Consider the following 20,002-nt stretch of genomic DNA (forward strand, 5'->3'; position numbering starts at 1 on the left):
TCATGTATGTGCAGCTGAAAAATCTGCAGCAACTGTGTGATGCCATCATGTCAACATGCACTAAAATTCATGACAAATGCTTCTTGAACCTATGCCATAAAAGTTTAAGGCAATTCTGAAAGTACCCAATATGCAGTGATGCGTATACAAAAGATAAGCAAAGATTATCATGTTGTCATTCATTAAGTACAAGACTGCGTTGTGAAAGCCCAGAGGCCTGCGTGCCAATTAGTGCCAATTGACAGACTAATAAAATATCATAATTTCTCTCAACAAATCTCAAGACCAAACTTCCTGGAATTATTTGTTAGATAATTCCATTATAATTCCTTTATAAATGGTCCAAAGGGCACAAGAACCACAAGCATCACAAGAACAGCTGCCCGTGTTGTATGACTAGGTGTTTGACTGCTCATACACCTAAAGCCTTAGCAACAGTGGAGAAGAAACAATCCACCATAAAGCCGATATAAAGAGGGAACAAGGCATACAGGCCAAAACCTTTTTTGTGGTACATTATTATTTTGCTGTAAAGTTTATCATTGTAACCTGGGAGTCAGTAGGGATTTACTTCCCTTTGAAACAGCCTCAAGTGGTCTCTAGAGGAACTGCAGTTGTTGACAATTAGCTCTAGGGTGAGGAAATAAAAAATAAATCACAGTCTGGGTTAAAACCCAGCCTGTTAAACTTTGTCACAACATTTATCACAGCATTTACCATCAGAGCTTTTACATGCACTTCTTCACACAACCACTAGATGTCTACATAATCTGGTTTTCTCCGCTGGTCAGTGGTTACAATGAATGGTAAGAGTCTATGGAGCCTGCTCAACGGGAGAGAAGATGCCCGCTGGGGATGTGTATGTGACTGATAACCATTAATAACAGCTTTGATTGGGGTGATAAGATCCAGATCACAGGGCATCATCCAATCAGCTTTTTCTCAAAAATAGGACATGGAAAAGTAGAGTTACTCTTCTTATCAAGTTGTCGTGCTATACTGGAGAATTCTAGCATTTTAATTTTGTTTTCAATGTATTTTTCCTCTCCCTGAATGAGGTACACATGATCGGTCATCGTGCTGACTGATCATGTACCTGATCAGTGTTCACACTACAGGTGAATATGTGTATATAACAGCTGGAAACACACTATTGATAGCTAAACACACAAAATATACAAACACCAGACATAATCAGGAGACTCACCATGTCCAGGCTTTTGGAGAGGTCGTGGGAGGGGTTTAGGTGAGGACCAGAGTCCCGTCACTCGGCCTCTTCATGCAGTCGAACACCTCTCGACTGTCGGCTCCTCGGTCAGAGTCTCACTGCGGAGACAAAATATAAAGATTAAGTCCTCCATTAACCTTTGTTACACCCACACACTCAGAGAGTTTATTCATTTGTTGGATTGCTGGTATTGCTTTAATCTTTGTATTTGTACAGTTTGTTGCTTATAATGTGGGTGATCCAGGATTTAGAGCTTATTCTAAGCTGCTCTGAATAAACATCAGCTACATGCTATAAATGTGAAGCTGCATTATCAAGACTTAAACAATAATCCCAAATGTCACATTTTTGGACATTGTGCTCCATGTTGCACATCTATTAATCACAAATCTTCCATCCTCGTACAACTATAGCGGACTTAAAACAGAAGGTATGAAAACTGAGAAAACTTTCAGAAAAGCATCAGAGTAAAGCAAAGATTGGAGTGGAACCACACTTTCCACAAATCCACCACATCTTTTAGTTTTTATGTGAGGGCGGGACGTAAACCTGACGATGCTGACGTCAATCTGTCGCTAAAACAGACTCCACTGTTGTTTCAGAAATTCTACTCTGAAAATAAAAAAATGATAATAACACAGGGCATGAACCACAATCTCCCGAGTTAAAGTCCTGTTTACAGTTATGTGTCAGTAATTTTAAACTCCAGCTCTCTCGTTTGTGTCTCTTTTGTCCCACCTTCCTCTGCTCTCTTCTCTTGGCAGATGGCTGGCCTTTCCTGAGCCGGGTTTTGTCAGCGGATTTTTCCTGTTAAAAGGACGTTTTTCCTTCCCACTGTTACCAATTGCCTACTCACGGGTGGATCGTTCGATTGTTGGAGTTTTCTCTCTAATAATTTAGGGCTTTAACTTTACAAAATAAAGTGCCTTGAGGTGACTGTTTGAGATTTGAAATGAAATGAAACTGAATGAAACTGAATTGAAAGCTAACCATCATTCACCACCTAATTTTTGTAACTTGTCACATACTCTGTAAATCCCAGGGGGGATTATTCTGAGCAGTGATTTTCTTTTTTATAGGTGCCACAATGGCGCATTATTTGTTTCTAGATTTGAATTTCGTAACCACTTTCTGTGAGGAGTTTGCATTAGTAATGTGTGTGATTGGTCGACTCTTTGCTGAAATGTTGCTTTCCATTCCACAATAACTGAAAAGAATGAATAAACCAATAAACGTATTGTCTTAAAAGAGCAGAATATTTCAGCAAAACATATCAGTGTCTTTCCACAACTCTTTACCAAAATATTTCTAATATATTCAGGAATTTAGACTCCGGATTTTGTACTTTATACACAAGAAAATCAGCAGCTTGTTACGCACCCAAGTTTCTGTTGTGATTTAACTACACCTATAATCTCTAGCTATTGCTTGGAAATTAATGCAATCGGGGGAATCTGTCCTGTTATAAATCCAATCAGATCATCCATTTCACATTTGTGAAAATTAAAATTATTTTTAAAAAGTCTAGAAGCAGGTGTAAATGTAGAAATAAGTATTTTAGTCCCTTAGCTCCATTCGCCGAGGGCTACCTCCTGCTACACCCTTGGCTGCCTCCAATTTCTGTCCAACGTTATTAACAGGAACTGCATTTCCACTACCATGTGGCGCTACTAAGCAACTGCACCTTGAAAATATTTACCAGGTTGAATTCTCACATGTGCAGAATAATAAACAGTCAAAATTAAAGAGAAAAACAGAAAGAAAAGATATATGATGACATCCATAGGATTTCTTCAGTTTGCTCAACAACTCCTTCAAATCACAGACCTGTAAACATGTACCATGTACCATGTACCAAGTGTAAGTTATTTGGCTATAATAATCTAAAAATTCACCCACTGATGGTGCTTTATGTTTAATATGGATGACATCAAAGATGTGCTCCCTATTATGAATAATAATAAACCAGCTATTAACAATTTGAAACACACCACTTTGATTGTGACGCTGCTGTGAAATTGTTTTAATGTTATCTGACCGCAGACTCACACTAAGGCATTAATTAAATTACTCTGAATATAGTCTCACCATTAAATGCATTAGATGAAACTGCAGCTTTGGCCCACGCTGTCAAATGCTAATGAAATGCAAGTCGCAGCTTGTGGTGTAACCACGTGGCAATGGCGGTGCAGGAGGGTGAGTGAGCAGCGCTGCTGTTAAACATCCCGGGGGGACTGGCGGGGTTGAGCCAAGCGTCAATTAGATTCTCCGTCACCTTGACCTTGTTTTCAATGACAGACCAGAGCAGGCTGGTGCTGCTGCTGCTTCTTTTGCTTTATGTGGAACAGCCATTTTTACCATCCAGTAAAAGGAAAAAACACAGTGCAACAGTGGGCAGAGAAATATCAGGAAAAAGGATTTTGATCAATACAACACAATAACTAGCTGAGATTTCTGCCTTTCAAAGCCTCGCGTCCCCACTCCTACTCTCTTTTGGAGCACAAACTCCCCAAACAGCACAACTTCAAAGCATTTACTACTGCTCAATAATGGAGGATGTTGCTACGTGTGAGAGACCAGGAACGCAACACATGAATGCTAACGAGCCTGCTTCTCACACTAAGAGAGCTGCATTTCTGCCACAGGATTCAGGCCTCCTCGCTCCACTTTTCTGCTACATCTCTGCTCCCATTTGGTTAACACATCTCTAGCATGAAAAGTGTGATTTGACTGAGTGCCAGTGATGGATTACTGAGGAGGAAGAGGATGGAGGACGCAGTAAGGTGATGTAGTTACCACTTCTTTTGTTGGCAGACAGACCGAGGACCAGGCCACGGGTTTCTCTACACTCGTGTAAGTGACACATTTGCAGACAAAATAATAGAAAAATTCAAAATTGCTCTCACCGTTTTACAGAGCTGCAGGTGGAGGTAAACACACTGCTATTACTTGGGTGATTTCCTCGTGTTCCTTGGACTACCGCTGCAGTCCAAGATCCCAGAGGTATCCCGAGGAAACTCACTACAGAGGCAGCTGATTAATGTGCCATTATTTAGTGTCATATATTATATTATATTATATTATATTATATTAATTTCGTTAAGAAAGAGCAGGCGAGCCCCCTTGTGACGTGACATGTCGGAACTTCAATATGCTCAAAAACAAAATTATCTCATTGTTTTCTTAAATCAGCATTTTATGATTAAAAGTGGAATTGATCAGAACTGCAGGAGGATCTACAATCAATCACACTCCAAAAACTCTCAGATGGCAGGACCTGACAGACCAGAACAACACAAACAAGTCATACAGAACTAATATAAATACAGCCAGAGGAAGGATTCAAGTGTGATGGATGTAGCTTCAACCACTTATAAAAAGAAAAAGAAAAAAAGAAGCACATGGTACAAGGACAACAGGACCTACATCCCCAACCGTGGCTGTATATACACTTGCATACAGAGTTGTGCTTCAGTTTTAATAAAATCCCCGTGTGGGCTCATTTTCTAATAACCTTTCATCTCCCTGAAGAGGGCAGGCGATTAAAGCAAGATAATTAAGTATACAGCAATGACTTTTTAAGGACGTTGACGATACTGCAGCAGTGGCAGATGGTGAGCTCAGCATGTGACAAAAAGACAATGATGATTTAAAAAAAAAAAAAAGAAAAGAAAAGAAAAAAAAAAGTAAAAAGCAGGCCAGGGAGTGAGCACTAGCAAGCAAGACTGTTAAAAATACACTTTCCACACAACTTTTATCATTGGACTGACATGTTTTACACTGAAAAGCCTGCATAATAAAGGATGTAAACACTGCGTTAAATGCATCCACTCTCTTTGAGTCATGTTTATTTGCATAAACTTAATCACAGCTAGAGTCTCAAAGGGCTTCAAAACACCCACATTATAGGACAATAAATTAAAACGCACTCCCCAATCTCAGAGCTTCGGCAAGAACAAAAACTCTGCAAATGCATTTCATTTGATTCTGTCAAACAGCCATTAACATCATTAAACTCCTGTCAAAGACAAATGTTTGCAAGAATTAAGCAACAAAAGCAAAATTAGTTTCACTGTGCTTCAGTGACGTGGTACAAATGCAGTGCTTGTTGCACATGGAGTACAAATAACCTTAGTTGCTTATGAGGACTGGTTATTTATAACAGAGGAGGGTCGAGCCAGGCAACAACTTGGCTGTGAGGACAGGCACAGAGAGGGGGATCAGTTACACGAAGGGATCTTACATGTCCCTAATTAAATAATAAGGAGCACAAAGATATCATAATCCAGACCTAGGCTTTTAATATTTAGCATCTGCCAACAAGTGTGATGACACTTTTATTATATTTGCTTGATTTTTCTTCTGTGAGGCACTTTCTTTAATTATTGCAAGTTACATGAAAAACAAAGCAAATTATGTGCATTTAAAATGTATTAAAATATGTTTTTAACCAACAATAAGAATTAAAAGTATCCTGTAGTCTAGATTTACATTAACGTGAATTCTAAATTAGACTGAATGTGAAAGGAATTCTCCAGTTATATCTTCCCATGTCGTGACCATCCCACAACACTGCTGTTGAGCTCTCATTACTTTACCAACAGAGGCTTCAAAAGGTTGTAAAATGAAATGTGGCACTTCAATGCATGAATTTAAAATACATACAAACCAGGAGGAGGAGGATTAAGCAACAGCTATGGCAAAGAAATGAAGGCATCCTTAATCACTGTAGCTAACTGCAAGGACACTATTGATATGTTGGGCATGATTTGTAGTGAACTACACTGTCATTGGGGTCCATTTAGCCACCTTTTTTATATTAAGATCATGTCCTGTCTTGGTGTGCACAGATGTGTAATGGTTCAGGTAAAGAGTAAACTGAAAATAGCTTTTATTGCAGGGCGATAGTGGCAAGGCTTGTTGCAAAAAAGCACAGGTCATAGGCTGAGCCCAAAAAACAATGTCTGCACACTGATCAGCTATAAAATTAAAACCATGTAACAGTGGGTAGCTCCCACTCATGCTTCACAACAGCTCTCATATTTTGTGGTATGGACAAAAGACCTCTGGTGTCTACCACACACCACTGGCAGAGGATGCACTGTGGCTTGTGGGTTGGGACCTCTGCAGATCAGGCTTGTTCTGACACATGTTCAGATACTTTTATTGAACAGTCACTCAGCTATGGGCTCTTTCTGAGCACGTTCCTTGAACTGTGGGAGAGGTTGATGAGATCTGGGTGTGCCCTGGGCAGTAATAATGTTTAGGTGGTTGGGATGTGTTACACAAACCGTCACAAGATTTTGGAATGAGAGTGGCCTGAATAACACAGTATTTTCAATACTGCAGATCACATTTTCGGATGTGTTACACTTAGTTTGTATTTTACATGTTCTGTTGAATGTGGCCATATACAGAAAGCAATCCGATAGGAGACGTGAGCAGATGCAGTAAACCTGGTGTCAGTCAGAAGATTGGAAACTAGAAACACAACTGGCAGAATATAGGATGTTGTAAGAGATTGCTAGGATTGCGTGAGCCACAGTAGGCGACTAAGGTATGAATGAATGATGCATTCAGACAAACAAACAGCTTCACAGCTCAAGATATTTTCAGAAATCTCACTGAAATTCAAATAGACAACTTCCACATACAACCTTTGTGAATGTGTGCGACTATGTGTGCAGAAAGGCAGAAGTGCTACTGGTTCCATCCCCAGTGGGACTGAAACACTACCATCACTACCAGAGTCAGAGGTCAGACTGTAGCCTGGCTAAAAATGCAACCACTCATGCTGCTGTAATGCACTCTGGACAACTACATCCACCAAATAGCTGCATTCTGCCACTACAAAACCATCCCATGCTCAGGCACTCGGTCCCTAATGCCTCTTCTAGCCTCTCCTGTCCCCATCCTCCATTCTGAGGAAAGGTTAGCTGAACCTGGGGAGAGTTTTATTTCAGGGCTGTGTTTATTTAGGTCGTTTTCACTGCAGGGAACTTTTATGAGCAGGCTTTTATGTTCATACAAGACTTCAAATAATGCCCTGCGCAATCCTGTGAGCTTGCACCAGGGGGGATGGGAAGAAGGGAAGAAAAAGGCTTTTTCTCTTATACAAAGCTTTTCTGACTAACATTTGATCTGACGACAAAAGACAATCCAGACTCTCTCATAATAATCCAAGTGCTGAGAATGACACTGTTTCCTACACTTGAGATTTGCTTCTGAAGTGATACCTGCAAACTAAAGTAAAACGGCTCAAAAACTAATGAGAATAAAATTAACATGATTTCATGTTTTAGATTTTGTTTCTATGACCCTCTCTCTCAGGAATTTATTTTGTGAAGTATAGTTCCTCTGTGTTTTCCACAGTTTTACCATCCACCACTTAAGCAGAGAAAAACTAGCAAAAGCTTGGGGAAAACAAAAGCATATAGCCTGGCTGTTTTACTTTCTTTCCCAGGAGATTTGTTGCCAGGTGTCCGACAGAATTGCACTGTCAAGTAATCAATGCATCACGCTCATTTCCTTTCTAGTACGCTGTATTACTACAAGGGTTGTTTGCTGGACTTTCAGCAGAATGAAGCTCATTCAAAATAGGATGCAGCTTGTTCCAAGCATGAGGCCAAACTCTCAAATAGCCAATGTCAAAAATGAATCTGAATCCAATTTGAGCAAACATATATTCAGAGACCAGACACACCAACTGTTAGGTTTCAGTCACATTTAGTAATCAGGTCAAGCCGATGCACATTTTCTTTATCTATACCATACTGGCTGTTTGGTTTTCTTCTAAGTTTGTGTGTTTTTCCTCCTCTCTCTCTTTCTCATCTTCTCTCTCGGTTGGTTTTAATGCATGTTAAAGTTTTGGTTGTTTTGGATTTTCAATATGTTGATAAATTTTAATTATTTTCTCCCATTTTTAAATATGTTTTTCTGCCTGTGAAGTCCTTTCAAACTTCGTTCTGAGCTTGACTTGATAAATCTTTAACATTTAATGTTATTTATTTGCCAATTGTCTACATCGAGCATGGTTTATTTAAAAAAAAAAAATGTTTGGCCTCCGCCATCTTGGTTACACAAAAATGCAAACAAACAAACAAAAACAAAAAACCCCAAAACAAATTGACTGCTCGCTGATTTGTGATTGACATTAGTCGATGTGCCGTGGAAAACATGGCTAATCCACCTTTTTATAACGTGGTATGACCAAAATGTACAAAATAAGAGTGTTGGTTTTATTCAGTATGACACAAGGTGAGCAACTGAGCCCATAAACTCGTAAGTATTTACAGAGGTCCAGAAAGAAAGCCATTTCCCAGCCAATTGCAAGCGTTTTTGCAACCACAACTATCGCCATCTGGTGACCTTCAGATAAAATGCAGGTTTAAGGCACTTCCAAATTGACATTTTTCTGACCAGAAAGTTACATCCATATTTTATACAATCTATGAATCTAACGCAAAATGCTTGTCGGTTTGGATTTCTGTGTCAAATATTAAACAGGAAGTTGTTAGTCTGCTTCAGCAAGCCAATCAGATTCAAGCTGAGACTCACCTTTGCATCCTAGTCTCTCTCTCATTACTATTTGTAATGTTCCATACATTAACATCTTTCATTTTAAAAAAAGAGAGAACTTAAAAAGGAAAAAATAAGCATTAAAAAACTCAAGTATACACTTTTCTAATTTACTATGAAAAATTTGTGTAATGTAAAATCAAACTAATAAGGGTTGTACAGAAAAATACATGCAAGTCCTGACAACATGAAACCGTAGCCTCATTCACCATCTCCCCCGTCCATCAGTCTGTGCACACTCACTCCTTTATCCTGACTGCAATGTGATTTCCAGAACACACTCTGGATTTGGATATTTTTGGGGCATGCTGCAGGTTTTCAGTGTGAGAGCACATATTATGACAGATGTGCAGGATGTGAAGACGGGTCAGAAACTCCTTCTTCTATACTTAATTTCAAAAACAATGTGAGTCTTGACCCGCTAACCTCGGTGACAGAGCCTCATTCTCTGCAGCTTTCTCCTAACACTGAGGCAATCTGTGTGGGCGCTCCCACCAGCTCTGCAGAATCATAATGCGTTTCAGTGCAGGTACTGTAACCCTGAACATTATGACGCCTCACAGCACAGCAGAGAACATATTTCACCAGCTGCACAGATCCTCTGTGATCTCCTGGCAGAGCCCGAGATGTCCGACTCTGCTGCAGAGCCAATAAACCCAACTACAAATGTTATAAATGTGAGCCACAGCTGGCAGGGAAGAGCTACACTCAGCAACAGAGATCCGAAGGTACACATTCGAAGGTAGATGCTTTTAGGGACAAGGCTATATTTACTAGAGATGGACCAATCCGATATTACGTATTGGTATCGGTCCGATACTGACGTAAATTACTGGATCGGATATTGGAGAGAAATAAAAAATGTAATCCGATCCATTAAATATCAAAAAAGCACCTCACAAAACTTGCGACATGGCGTAACTCGGCTCATAACCGTAGCACTTGCAGCAGTATGCATCACGTGATAGAGTGGCTGTGTGTATTTGTAGCCTCGCTACCAAACCAGCATTTCATTTCCGAGGAAGTTTTCCCAGAGAGAAGTAAAGCAAGTGTGTAAGTTCATCTCTGAATGTTTGTAAAGCATTCCACACGTTAAGCTTAACAACCGATATATGGAGCGACTGCCTCTTCTCTCTCCCTCCCTCTCCTGTTGCTACTTCAATCATGAAACTGATCAATGATCAGCTGATCGGCTTTTCTGTCGCGAGTCCGTCTCTCTTCTTTGTTTTTGGCCCACTTTGCACCAGAAAGAGGAAACCAGCGGCTGAACAACAGCAGCACGTTTAAGCTTGATAAGCTGTTGTTAGAATTTATTTAATATTACTTTCTACACCAGGATCTTTTTCTACGCAGCTGATGGCTGGTAACTGTGCAGGGGCGGATCTAGCAAAGTTTAGCCAGGGGGGCCGATAGGGCATTAACAGGGAAAAGGGGGCACAAAGACATACTTTTCTTTCTTATTCTCATTAAAATGTCTAGCTTTTAATAAATAATTATCTGGATCTTACACCCAAAGTTTTAATCTTGTGTGAAATATATAGAAGTCCATTACTGTATATAGTAATTGTTAAGTCTAATATACCCTAGTAAGCTATAGTACTTTTTCCTTTGGGAAGATACCATTTGCAATTCTGTTGAAGAAAGATGTTGAATCTATTTAATTATTCTTGAAAAATAATTGATTTCTGTGCATTTTTTTTTTCACACTGCATCAAATTAAAGTTGATTACGTCGATTAAGCATCATGAGGTGGAGGGTGGGGGGTGGTTCCCTATTTTTCTTTGCTGGGAGTTTGCAACCCTATTAGTTAGGTTGCTTAATATTTCTGCTAAGTACTCTTTAAAATACCAGAATAGGAAGGATGGAGTAGGTTTAAGTTTATTAGTTTGATCAGTATTGATGAGCTTTAGTGTTGTTGTTTATTTAAACTTGAATATGAACGTATACAAAATGCAGCAAGATATAAAAAACAAAACAAAACAAAAAACAGTTTTATTGATTAAAAAAAACACTATATCGGATTCATATCGGTATCGGCAGATATCAAAATTTATGATATCGGTATCGGACATAAAAAAGTGGTATTGTGCCATCTCTAATATTTACCTTAAAAAATATCACAGCATGCTCTGAATTTATAGCCAGGAGTCGCAGACAGGGTGAGATGTCTGAGCCAGGCCTAGTTTCCTGTGTAAGACTAGAATGCGAGAAAAAGGGAGTAATGTTACAATAAGTGTTATACATTTCAGTGAGCCTCTAAAGATTTGTACAAAAGACTCAATTTCTAGATCTTAACAAAGCCAAGCACTGGAAAGAAGAGTCAGGGCTAACAGCCAGAGATAAAAATAGCGTGTAAAATATCATCAAAATTAAGAGGGATGTTAATTAACACCCGGTTGTTTGTGAAGTTTTAGCTGCAGCTCACAGTCTTTTTAAAGAAGCCATTATCCCATATCACAGGCTGGGATCTGCAGAATTTCTACACATTTGCTTTAAAGATGAGAGGTGAGACCACATCAGGGTCTCTAGAAAAGTGCTAATTGGAGGCAGAGGCCTCCAAACATCAGGCATCCTGGTCGTAGTTTAAGCAGACAAAGCAAAGGGTGACGGTCCACACAATTTAAAACAGAGCATATCGACTAACAGTTCACACCACGGCCTGTCCGGGCTCAATTGTTTTCTCTGCAATTGTTTGCGTTTAAATCTTAAATTGGTACTGGCTGTAAAGACCCATTAGTTGAGGTCAAGATTTATGATATACAACTGAGCTGTCTTGAGATAGTAACTAGATTATTGGCTGTGTGAGATGAACTACACAAGTCCTACCTTTTTTTTTTTAAAGGGGGAAAATTTTTATTTGTTATGTATTTTTGCTTATATGGGTATAGATATATAAAATGTTCAGACTACTTCCATCAGGAAGGAGGTTCTGCAGCATCCGGTCCCGTACCAGCAGACTGAGAGACAGCTTCTTCCACCAGGCCATCAGACTGCTGAACACGTCATAGACACCTCAGCTTCACTACTGGAACTTTAACATTATGCACTCCATACTGTACAGTAATGCCACTGTTTTGCACATGTCTCACTCTGTATATTTTATTTTATATATTTTTTTATTTATTGTTTACTCTATTCAATTTGTAAAATATGTGTATACACACACACACACACACACACACACACACGTAGAAAAATATTTAGTATACACATTCAGAAATGCATATACTATTATATATTGTACATATATTTATTAGTTTCAGATGTAGCCATTCTTGTATTTTGCTTGTTTACATTATTGTATTTTGCACAACTCTGTTGCTTGTGAAGCTCGCACACAAGAATTTCACTCACATGTGCAGGTACATTGGTACAGCACATGTGATGTGACAATAAAAGTGATTTGATTTGATTTGATATAAAACAAACAAACAAAACAGGTGGGTCTGAGGGTGTGAGCCTCAGTTTTGTAAGGAATAAAAAAAAAAAAAAGCCTTGCCAGTAGGGGGAAACTCCTCTAAGAAAAAGAGCATGTCTGGGAAAACATGCTTACTTTCTCTGTGACATGACTGGTCCTTTATCGGCTCAATCCCCAGTTTTTGGAACACAGTTCATTCCATGATGAACTATATGCGCTAAAGTTTTAGCCAAAAAACGTAGTTTCACACTGAGATCAGACCACCAATGCTCAGCTCTAGACTTCGTCGTGGGAACACACTAACCAATGGGTGACTGCACGCTTCTTTCATACTAGCTTTAAGGAAAAGTTGCTAATTATAAATTATTGATGGTGTTTTCCACAGAATTCGATTGTATTAGCGGCTGAAGTGTGGATGGAAGCACGTGTGTGTTTGCATGTTCACGGATGGATAAAACATTAAAATACGTCACAAACTATACACAGATGGCCATCGATACACCTGGACAGCCCGCGCAATAAAAGTGTACGTGTGAAATCCTCAATAATCAGCAGATCATATATTGTATCACTGTTGGAAATAAGCTTTCCTTAACAAACACACAGCTCTGTTCTTTGGCTCTGAACCCTAATGCAACATCAAGACTCTTGGACCAACAGGGAGAGTCCGAAGACTGACTAGAGCCTTCAGGCTTCTGTTGAAATCATCATTCTTGGACAAAATTAACAGAACAGCAGTATTTGTTAAAGTCTGGCCTTGCCATATTTGGAAGCTTGTTAAGGAGTCACAATTAAATGGTTGTTAGAAAGGGAAAAAAAAAAAAAAAGGTCTGGGTTAATTTTCTGAAGGAGTGTATTTTAAGCCAATACCATAATGGCACCGAGTCAAAGCTGAGCCAGGTAAGCCTGTCAGAAAATATTCTAAATTTGATTATATAATCAAATATTACAAACATTTGCACATTTGACTATGAAAATGAATAAGTAATTGTGAAAAAAAAAAAAGACAGTGCTAACAGTGGATGGTTTTCTGGATTTCCACCATGAAAGTGTTAGACCCACTGGCTATCCACCCACCACACTACATACTGTGTGACAAAGCCATAACAGCTGTTTGGCGGGAGTTTAGGTGCAGTTCTTGCTACTTCAGACACACAGCGACTGATGACAGAACAGTAAATCATTTCATGCACCACGCTCCGGACTGATATCAGCTGAGGACCTATTTGCCCAGAGAACTTTTATTTGGATTTTTGATATTTTTGTATTCTTTACCCATAGTAACTCTTTCTGTCATTACATGTGTAATTAACAGTCATGGCGAGCCTTTTAAATACATAAGTTAGTGTAACAGAGCTAGCTTGTGTCTGAAAAAAACATTTTAAAAATAAAACAAATTCTCAATGCTTGGCAGCACTTAAGTAAAGCAAAAATCACGAAAGCTCCTGAGCTGGACCCTAACCACAGTCTCCACTAAGAGACACTCCAGTATCCAAATGTGGGCTCTGAAACATTTTAGAAGGCCAGTGATCCCTCTCTGCATCCAACAGTAGTGATGACATCAGTGCCAAAGGACACCTGGTGCAAAGCTCACACCGTAGCACAATGACAGAGCATTCATTGCCCATATTGACCCATGTTCTGCTTGTTTGTATAAACAGTTTCTAATAATGTTTTCCTCTTAAATATTTTATTATAAATGTACACCTAAAGCTAAATAATGGTACTTTAAATTTTCACTTATTTACTGTGGTTGTCAGTTGTATATGCAGGTATATGGAGAACACCCTGCTGTGTTTTTTGCCGATGTGCAGTCTGGCACAGCATGTTTCAGCCTCCAGTCCTGTTATTTTCTACAGCTGTTTAAAATTATACCATCAAAGTCGTGCAGACAACAATCAGCTGAACTACTCTGGTGCTGAACATGCCTACATTTAATTCAGGAGTTATGTGTACAGATGTAAGCTCTCAAACTGATAACAAAAAAATAAATAAAAAAAAATTAACAAGCAGATAGAAAAATGTATAAATGAGAAATTGTTGTCATCTTTGCAGTGTTGGAGCATGCACACTGAACATAAAGCTTTAGGCTGGCGCCTCGCGGCATGTGTTCAGGTCTCTCCACAGAACGGTTAACCTCTGATCATTAGCAGCAGTTTTAGCAATAGACGGAGCCCACTATCTGCACGATCACCTGCAGTCAGGCTCCTTTGGAGGAAGGTGAAGTTTATAAAGCCCAGCCGGGTGACGCCCACACAGAAAGCTCAGGAAACTCAACTATTTAGTTATGAAACGGCAGCTTCAGTGGGTTTTTTTTTTTTTTTTTCCAGAGGAGGATTAGGCCTTCATTAATGCATTAATGGATCAGCGCTGCACTGAGGGCCTGAAAATATCCAAGTAAGCACAACAATCTCATCCCTGGCTGATACTAAAAGCATCAGCAGCAGTGTGTGTCCATGTTTGTGTAATTGTATGTACACTTTAGACAAATGTTGTGCACTGGGCTTGTGTCACACTAGGACGAAGAGATTCTAAATTTAAGCAGTTTTGTTGTAAGAACTCAAAATGGTCCAAATAGGACCATTTTAACAAGAACCTTATATTTCAGCTAGGTGAGTGAAACCCTTCAATAACCCATTAATGTGGTACTTTGACACAAGTAGGCCTAATCATTTTGTCAGCAAAGGTGTTGCCAGTGGACTTCAAGCCTGCCTGGGTTTAGCTCATGCATCCAAAAAGTTTAAAAACGAAAAAAAGGAACAAGCAAATGTTATTACCTAGTACTGTCCATCTTTACCATCTGTCCACTTATTCCCACTAACAGGGCAGCAGACAGGTCTAAAAAACCTTTTCAAAAGTGGTTCAAGGTACCAGAACTTCTGTTTGTCCCTCTGGAGCTATTAATTTGAAAAACCTAATCTGTCACATAAATTTGCAAAATTTAAGTTAAGTTAACACAGAATGTCTACCTCAGGATCTACTGCAGAGATTTTACAAATGTATAACAAAAAATGAGCTTCTTGTATAATAATTTGTAAATTTGTTTAGTGCTAAAGTGTTTTATTCTTTGCACTCGTTTTTTGCACTGCATTCAGACAGAGTTAAAAAAAAAAAAAAAAAAGATAAAAATAAAAACCATAAAGCAAATATACTTCAGCAGCACTGTGTTGTTGTTGTTGTTGTTTTGGCTTCTAGATGAGTGCACACTTGCTTTTTTTTTTAGGAAAATAGAAATCCCTCGCAAAGGAAATGAGCTAAAGTGAATAACAGGTAAGACGGAATAACAATACGACACAAACTTCGAGTCTGGCTGTGTTGCTGCCACTGAACAGCTTCTCCAGATGGACTGTGCTTGGCTGTTATTTGATCATAGATGTTTACTTTAACTTTTTTTGAGCATTTTAAGCTAATTCAGGATCTGAATTCATTAACTAAGCTGTGCTTCTCTGTCCTTCTTTCTCCCTGCAGGTAAGGGATTTCAAACTTGCCAGACTCTGCTGACAATAGCCAAAACTTTACCCACCAAAGTTTTCTTGCAAAGAAAAACTGAGTCAAACTGTGAATGTGAGGATGTTGTCATAGCACAGAAGTGTAACCATCTCCCAGATAAAGCTGTCTCTGTATCGACAATGACTCAAAGAAGAATTTCCGCCTGGAAATTGTGAGACAGAACAGAAAGCAGCTGCTTTCTTCACTTCTGCCTTATTATTCTCATCCATAGAAGGAAGCTTGCCTTGCATTTTTATTGCTTGCTGTACCATCTTCCTTATTATCCTTATAGTGTTTGTAAAGCACTTTTGCTTCTTCCCAAGAAAGTTTTATATGCAGCAGATTAAGTTTACATTTCATGCATGTACGTGTGTTTCTGTTTGTGTGAACTGCTGCAGGAAATTAACAGGAAAGTTGAGTTTGCACTGTGGATATTTACCAACAGTAATTGAATAGAAACCCGCTTTCTGTTTTAACAGACAGTACCGCTGTGTTTGTAAGGGTAAGCCTGGTTAGTCTTCATTGTTGAATGCATTTCTAACATCCATTGGTTTTATTGTCGATTCTATGGATTCTTCAAATTCTGTCACCGTGAACATGAAGCCTGGATTAATCTTTGAAAAATTTCAGGAGTCTGCAACCTTTTCCTTTTTGCATCTGTTCTATGGAAACTCAAAGCTAAAATTTTACCCAAACAGTTTTTTCATTCAGTGGGTAGGCAGTAATTTTTCAATGTCAGGACTCAGGTATTAGTTTTTTCACACTGAAGATTTTAGGTTGTTTGCCTCACCCAACTCATTTCCAGCTCTATATTTTTATTCTTGGGCCATTTTAAAATAGCTTTACACGATTCAAAATTCACAATAATCCTTATTTATGTTATACCATGAAGTCACAGAGAGCCTTAGTGCATCTTTTGTCTGAAAAACCGCCGTTTTGCTCCCGTCTCTTTAAAGCTCTGCTCCCTAGGAGCCTTTTTTCTGACTGGCTGCCCTTCGCCTGACTTCCATTAACAGCTTTTAAGCCACACCTCATCTAAGGAACAGCCAGTCCAATAAATTTCTTGATGCATGCTCAATCATCCAGGTAAGAAAAGTCAGTTCTGTTCATCTGAACTTAGCGTTTCCAGTTGGAGAACTACGTCCACATAAAAAAAAGTCAGTTTTTATAGGCAGGACAATTATTCATTAATTAGCAATTTTTCAAGCAAAAAAAATATTCAGACTTTTTAAATTGTGCTGCTCTTAAATTTGAATATCTTTTGGGTATCTTTTCTTTACTGAACTAAAGATACCTGAAGTTTTTATTCCACACGGACCTGTTATGATTATATCCAGCTCTATGATTTAATTCTTGAATTTTACGAGCATAGAGCCGGGTCCTTCACCAAACAAAATAATCACTGTAAAAATATTATTTTTTTACTATTCATTCTTACCCCCATGAGAAACAGAAAAAAAAAGGAAAAACCCACAAAATATCAACTTTAATAAAGGCTTAAAAAAATGTAATCAAGAAAGTAAACTGTTAATGGCAACTCCAGCTTTGTTGTACCCTGGTTAAAGAGCTGCTTTGAACCGTCCTACTGTAAACAGAGATTCACATTAAATAAACCCATTTTTTACCTTTCAAGTCCACATTAATTGCTCATTTTCTCCTAGCTGCCAGCTTCAAATAATTAAAACAGACAACAATAGGGATGCAACCCATACGGCCTCAAAGAATAACTAGTGCAAAACGCTCTGCAGAGGACTCCTTAAACAACAACAAATAAGCTGGCGAGCAGACTTTGGTATATGTGCAGCTGTAAAACACTTTCTGTATCCAATTTCGCCTCATGGCACGGGCTGCAACCAATCAGAAGAGAGTGACAATGAAGCGAGTTGCCTGCAGTGAACACAAGCAGCAGGTGGTATATAAGTGTGCGTGTGGCAGGCAGCATGTCCGCCTCTCAGCCAGGTAATGGAGACATCATGTGGCCATGCATGGCTGACCACTCACAGCTCAGCAGAGAGGAACTCAGAGGGCAGAGAACGTGGACACTTACACTCGGCCGTTTCCTTCCTAAATGATTTCACATATCTGCACTGTTGAACAACTATATATTTGAGTAAATGGGTGTCAGTATCACTCCGACTACAGGCTACTGCTTCGAGTAACAAGCTGACATTCGGAGTATAGCACACTGTTAGAAGAAGTGTCGTTTTTCATTTAGCAAGAACAAGTAAATGAACTTGAAGTGTTGGAGCTTTAGAAAAGACTAACTTCATGTTTCAGTTCATTTTGGTAATTAACTAAATTTACAGTTAAGCTATAAATGATTAAGTAGGCATTAAAAAAAAAGAATAAATAACACCTTCTAACACCTGACAAGTCAAAAGAAACACTGAAAAACCATCTTAAGCACAAAGATTCTTTTATAATAAACACTGGAAGCCAAAACTGTCATTTAAGATCAATTTCAAATGATTACTTAAAACATGTAACAACGACACGTAAAAACATTGTAATGTAATATGTGTTTATACGCCAGATAAAGAAGCTAGATTTTTTTCACGATTAGACAAATAAAGTGAGGTAAATAATGTCCACTCAGGAGTGAGTTCAGCACAAAAATCATCTGTGGAAACTGACCAAAAACCCACTGCAGTGTGCTACAGTAAATGGTGCATAGAATTATTTGAGCGTTTGGCTCATCCCTTTATGATATAAAAACTGAAACATTTGACCCATTCACCAATGAGCCCAAACAAATTTCTTTCAATCTATTTTTTCTGCTTCTTGCATAGCCTTCATTGTTATTTTAGTGTGGTTGTTGTGTATTTTGAAGGGAGTGCACAGAATGAAATGCCTTTCCCAAACTTCCCTGGGAGCCCTGTGTGAGCCCTGAATAAGGTTCCAGTGTAAGAAGCTAATTATAATACACAGCAGCGTAGTATTGGGCTCCCGTCCAGGCAGCCTTCATGGACTCAGCCCAATTCAGTACAACCATTCACCTCATACAATCCAGTGCCTGGGAGAGAGTTATCTCACCGCCAGACTTTTCACCTCGCGGCGCTCCAGCAGACCTGCTGCCACTACACCTGAGGAATCAAATAAAGCTGTGAGCCGCACTCTGAAATCCACTTTCAAAGTTCGGGGCAGTCTATGCAGGGATTTAGGGACCGTTTTTGTCCTGATATTATGATGTTTTATTTTTTAAAAATCCATTTCCCAACATGAGCTCTTTCATGCAACCTTGCAAAGATTTGGCATCAAAATAAAATACTGATGAAGTGGCCATGAAATTTAAGGATTTTATTTCAATTCAAACGATATGTAACACAAATGGTGAAAATTGTTGGTTTCTTTCATAAAAGAGATAGTATACGTAGAAATAGTGCTTTGAAACAAATACAAAAACATGCATTTTTATACTGCTTCCAAATCCAAGGTACAACAGCATCATTAGATTTTACCTTGAATCCCTTAATCTTTCACACAACAGAGCAAATCACACAAGGGCCTGAGCGGTCTCTCTACTCTGACTTTACCATAACACATAAACCATCAGAGTTGCTCTTTAAATATTATATCTGGAGGTTTCAGCACCTGATCTCGGTGTTCACTGAAAGTTCAGTTCAATGAACAGCCAACCTGAGCTGATACGAGTCTCTGTACCTTCTAGGTGCCTCAGTAGGCTGTTGCCTTTAAGAGGTGATGTTACGGTCGTATGAAGACGCACAAGTAAAAGTTCCATTATCAATGTTGTGTTAAGCTTTGTAAGATGTTCCTATAATGTATTTTGGCCTAAGGTTTAATCTCTTTCCACAGCACAGTGCACTAGGTGTCTAAACCTAGCAGTGTGGACCACCTTCCCTAACCAGAATGTGAAAATGAAAGCAAACACCAAGAAAAACTGTTTTTCATGACTGAGATAGGGCTGCTTATGAATTTTACATTTTAATTATGATTTTAACTTTTATTGACTATGAAAACAAAATGAAAAAGCTACTTTGGGCTGCTCCCTGTTTCACAGGTGGCTGTCACAGTGGGTTGTGCCGCATGTTTGGTTTGGCAGACTTTTCACACCAGATGCCCTTAATGATGCAACCACAACGGTGTCTCCTCCCAGGATCAAAATCAGAGGCAAACACGTACTGTACACCACCACACTATAGAGCCACTAATAACAATTAAAACAAAATAATGAGGGTAACATTATTCCTCTATTTTATTCTTGTTAAATAAATCAACAGCTCTTTCCTTTATAGCGATGCATTTTTCCCTGCCTTTATAGTCGGTTGTGG

At 38.9% G+C, this 20,002-nt stretch overlaps 1 protein-coding gene across 3 annotated transcripts in view; it reads right to left on the reverse strand.

Annotated features, from left to right (window-relative positions):
• Nucleotides 1-20,002, reverse strand: part of LOC120745451 (spermatid perinuclear RNA-binding protein-like) — a 94,787-nt gene that overhangs the window by 55,961 nt on the left and 18,824 nt on the right. For all 3 annotated transcript variants that reach the window (XM_040050315.1, XM_040050316.1, XM_040050317.1), the window contains exon 2: nucleotides 1,208-1,326. In XM_040050315.1, the coding sequence (XP_039906249.1) occupies nucleotides 1,208-1,210 (3 nt within the window). In that variant the 5' untranslated portion in view covers nucleotides 1,211-1,326. The remainder of the gene's footprint in view (nucleotides 1-1,207; nucleotides 1,327-20,002) is intronic.

The sequence above is a fragment of the Simochromis diagramma genome, unplaced genomic scaffold (assembly GCF_900408965.1).
Source record: "Simochromis diagramma unplaced genomic scaffold, fSimDia1.1 OVJJ01000131.1, whole genome shotgun sequence".
In the NCBI taxonomy this organism is placed as follows: domain Eukaryota; kingdom Metazoa; phylum Chordata; class Actinopteri; order Cichliformes; family Cichlidae; genus Simochromis; species Simochromis diagramma.